Raw genomic sequence first — 3,200 nt, 5'->3', positions numbered from 1 at the left:
TATATGAGAGGTAAAGTACCATATATATATATATATGAAATGGGTGAGAGTGGAATTATGCCTTTTGACTTAGCTACCTCTCTTGTAAGGGGGAAAAAGCCCATGGTGTATGTATTTATTTACCTAGTTGTATTTTACGGGATGAGAGCTATGCTCGTAGTGACCCGTTTTCGTATCTCTTCACATCCAGTTTATTCTTAAAATCGTGTATAGTTTTGCCATTCACTGTTTCTCTGTGTAGTTTGTTCCAGACATCAATCACTCTATGTGGGAAGCTATTCTTTTTCAGGTCTCTTCTAGAAGTGTCCTTCTTTAGTTTCTTTTCGTGTCCTCTTGTTTCTCTTCTGTCCCACTTTAATAAGTCATCTCTATCGAGAATTTCCATACCTTTCATAATTCTGTAAATGGTCAATAAATCACCTCTTTCTCTTCTCTGTTCCAGTGTTGACAGATGTAATTTCTCCAATCTTTGTTCGCGTGTGTGTATGTGTATATATATATATATATATACATATATATATATATATACATATATATATATATATATATATATATATATATATATACACACATACATACATATACCAAGGCTTTTCCCCCCTTACAAGGGAGGTAGCCAAAAAGGAAAAGCCATAAAATCATTCCCACACATTCCATCCCTGAATACACACTCATACTCACGTATACAATTGTGTGTGTATGTTTTTCCTCCCCATTAATGTGCCCATTACCTACATAGCAAAGTAATCAGGTATAAAAAAAGAAAGCCTTACACATTTCACGCCCTTCACATGCATTTCTGATTTCATAGAAACATTAACTAATAGGTGAATATTTTCTGGATGGGCTTTTCAGACGGAGTTTGATGTTCCAATCGTTGAGGAGGACTTCAACTCCTTGCGGCCAGACCTCCGAGAAGCAATTGAGGAAGACCATCTGCAGTATCGAGGGGAGCAGCAGAAAGAGAGGTGGAGGAGGAGTCAACTTCCCTGCAAGCCTTTCACTCCTGAAGGAGATCATGATAGTACCCCTCCTCCAGGAGGTTGTGGAGGACCTGGGGGACTTAATTCACCAAGGGTTGTCTTTTAATCCAAGTGATTGTGTAGATGTGAAAAGATGAGTGTGAGATATCTGAAAGCTGCATGAAAGGGAATAAATGAAGAAGTAGATGATAGGAATAGTAATCAGTTGAGAAATAGATGACATTGAGGAAAACTAAGTAGGTGGGAAGGAGAAAAAAGTCATTGGTATCCAATGTGTTAGCTATTACTTAAGGTTCTGTGATAGGATGCTGATGTTTCTGATTTAGCCATGTTGCATATGGCTCGATTAAATGTTCAAACCAATGACATCAAACCAATTATTCTAGATGATAAACAAATGTAAACACATTTTTGGCTTTGTTTGAATCATTTGCCCAAAGCCGATAACTTCCTGTGATAGTTTTGATATCAACTTTCAACTTCCGATTGATTGGAATCAGTTGCTTGGTCGAGTCCAACTTAATGATTACCAAATCATAAGCTGCTTGTCCAGTCATTTTCAGTTACAAAATTAATAAGAAATGTAGCAGTATTTCATATATCAGGAAACACTTCTAAGATTTTCATTAGAATCAATATCAGAATGTTTAGGTAAGCGCTGCTTCAGTAATCTTTTTTTTTTCACGTGTAGTTTTAGTGAAAATGTATTTCATGAATTAGGCACTCTTGCTCTAGTATCAAATTGCTGTTCATAAAGCAACGACAAGGATCTGATTCCTTACAGTTTAATGATTTCTACCCAAATAGTAAGGTTGGAGGATTGACTTATTTTGATGTATTGGCATAATATTTTAGCTTGAAACCCTTGATCATGGTTGCATACTGAATGGATTTTTTTTTTTTTGAAGGATAACATCATGTTTAGATTAGGAGTAGGCTTTGGATTGAAGTGTGTGTTCAAGACCTTCATTCCAGAGACTACCTCTAAGTTGAAGTTATCTGGTATGAGATAAAGAAAAGCCCTTGAAGTAAGCTTCCTAGCTGAAGGGTTTAATGCCTTTTACTGGAATATTGTAAAATTGAAGAACATAAGACACTTAATGACCTTTGTTCATACATTTTGCATCACTCTTGAGCAAGGCATCAAGCAGAAACAGAGCTGTATCTAGGTAAAATCCTCTACCTTGTTACACATTGGCTAGTCCAGTATCTGACTGGTTGATTTTATGACCACACAGGATTGTTTCAGTCAAGATGTAGCAGAAATTATATTTAAAGATACATCATTGGAAAGTTTCCATTCAGAAATGTTTTCCTTTCATTCCTGAACCCAGCCATTGCCCTCCTTCAAACCGCACCACTTCTTTCCATTCGTTACGTAGGTTTGTCAGACAGACGATATTTGAGCACCATTTAATTTAATTTACTTTTTTTTTTTTTTTTCGAAAGTGTTTATTTTTTCATCAGGTTTAATGCTAGTTCAGATTGGGTTTCCTGCCAAAAGTAGGGATATTAAATTAAGTTTCGGCACCAGTATAGTTTAGTGTTATTTGTTCAATTGATTAACCCATTCAACTCAGATGACAAGATTCTTGTCATTTGGTCAAATAAAACAAAAAATCATAAAACACCAAAATGTTTGATCAAACACCAGAAAAATATGACGTCAGTCCTCGCTTCACTTGCGAGCGAAGCGAGGACTGACGTCATATTTTTCTGATGTTTGATCAAACATTTTGGTGTTTTATGATTTTTTGTTTTATTTGACCAAATGACAAGAATCTTGTCATCGGAGTTGAATGGGTTAAGTTTGGTATGAATTCCCCCTCTAAGAGTGCCAGGATGGTGTCTCATTATAGAGGATCTTTTGAAGCAGGGAATTTATTGTAGAATGCTTTTCTTTTTACCAAATATAATTCTAGTTTCAATCCATTTCTTAAATTTGGAAGATTCTTATGATTTTCTTAATAAAAGATAGGAACAACTTAATGAACTTTCACCCCTTTTTGCTGCATTTAGTGTTGATTTGATTTTTTATTTACCAGTTAAATGCCTTACCAAGTGGTCTTCTTTGGAAGTGTTACTTGTAGTTTAACAATATAGGCTCTCTTTACATGCATAACTTAAATGATAGTTCATGCCTGAGCAGACTACCTGAATTATGAAATTGAGAGTACAAGCCTCTTTTACACTTGTTTTTGTTTTTCAGGCTGCTTT

At 35.4% G+C, this 3,200-nt stretch overlaps 1 protein-coding gene across 3 annotated transcripts in view; it reads left to right on the top strand.

The window, feature by feature from the left end:
• Window positions 1–2,601, top strand: part of LOC143034037 (ubiquitin carboxyl-terminal hydrolase 38-like) — a 53,937-nt gene extending 51,336 nt beyond the window's left edge. For all 3 annotated transcript variants that reach the window (XM_076199905.1, XM_076199906.1, XM_076199904.1), the window contains exon 13: window positions 856–2,601. In XM_076199905.1, the coding sequence (XP_076056020.1) occupies window positions 856–1,089 (234 nt within the window). In that variant the 3' untranslated portion in view covers window positions 1,090–2,601. The remainder of the gene's footprint in view (window positions 1–855) is intronic.
• Window positions 2,602–3,200: the final 599 nt, after the last annotated feature.

Source organism: Oratosquilla oratoria, chromosome 16 (genome assembly GCF_046742065.1).
Source record: "Oratosquilla oratoria isolate Oo_2021 chromosome 16, ASM4674206v1, whole genome shotgun sequence".
Classification (NCBI taxonomy): Eukaryota; Metazoa; Arthropoda; class Malacostraca; order Stomatopoda; family Squillidae; genus Oratosquilla; species Oratosquilla oratoria.
This window is presented reverse-complemented; position numbering and strand designations above follow the sequence as displayed.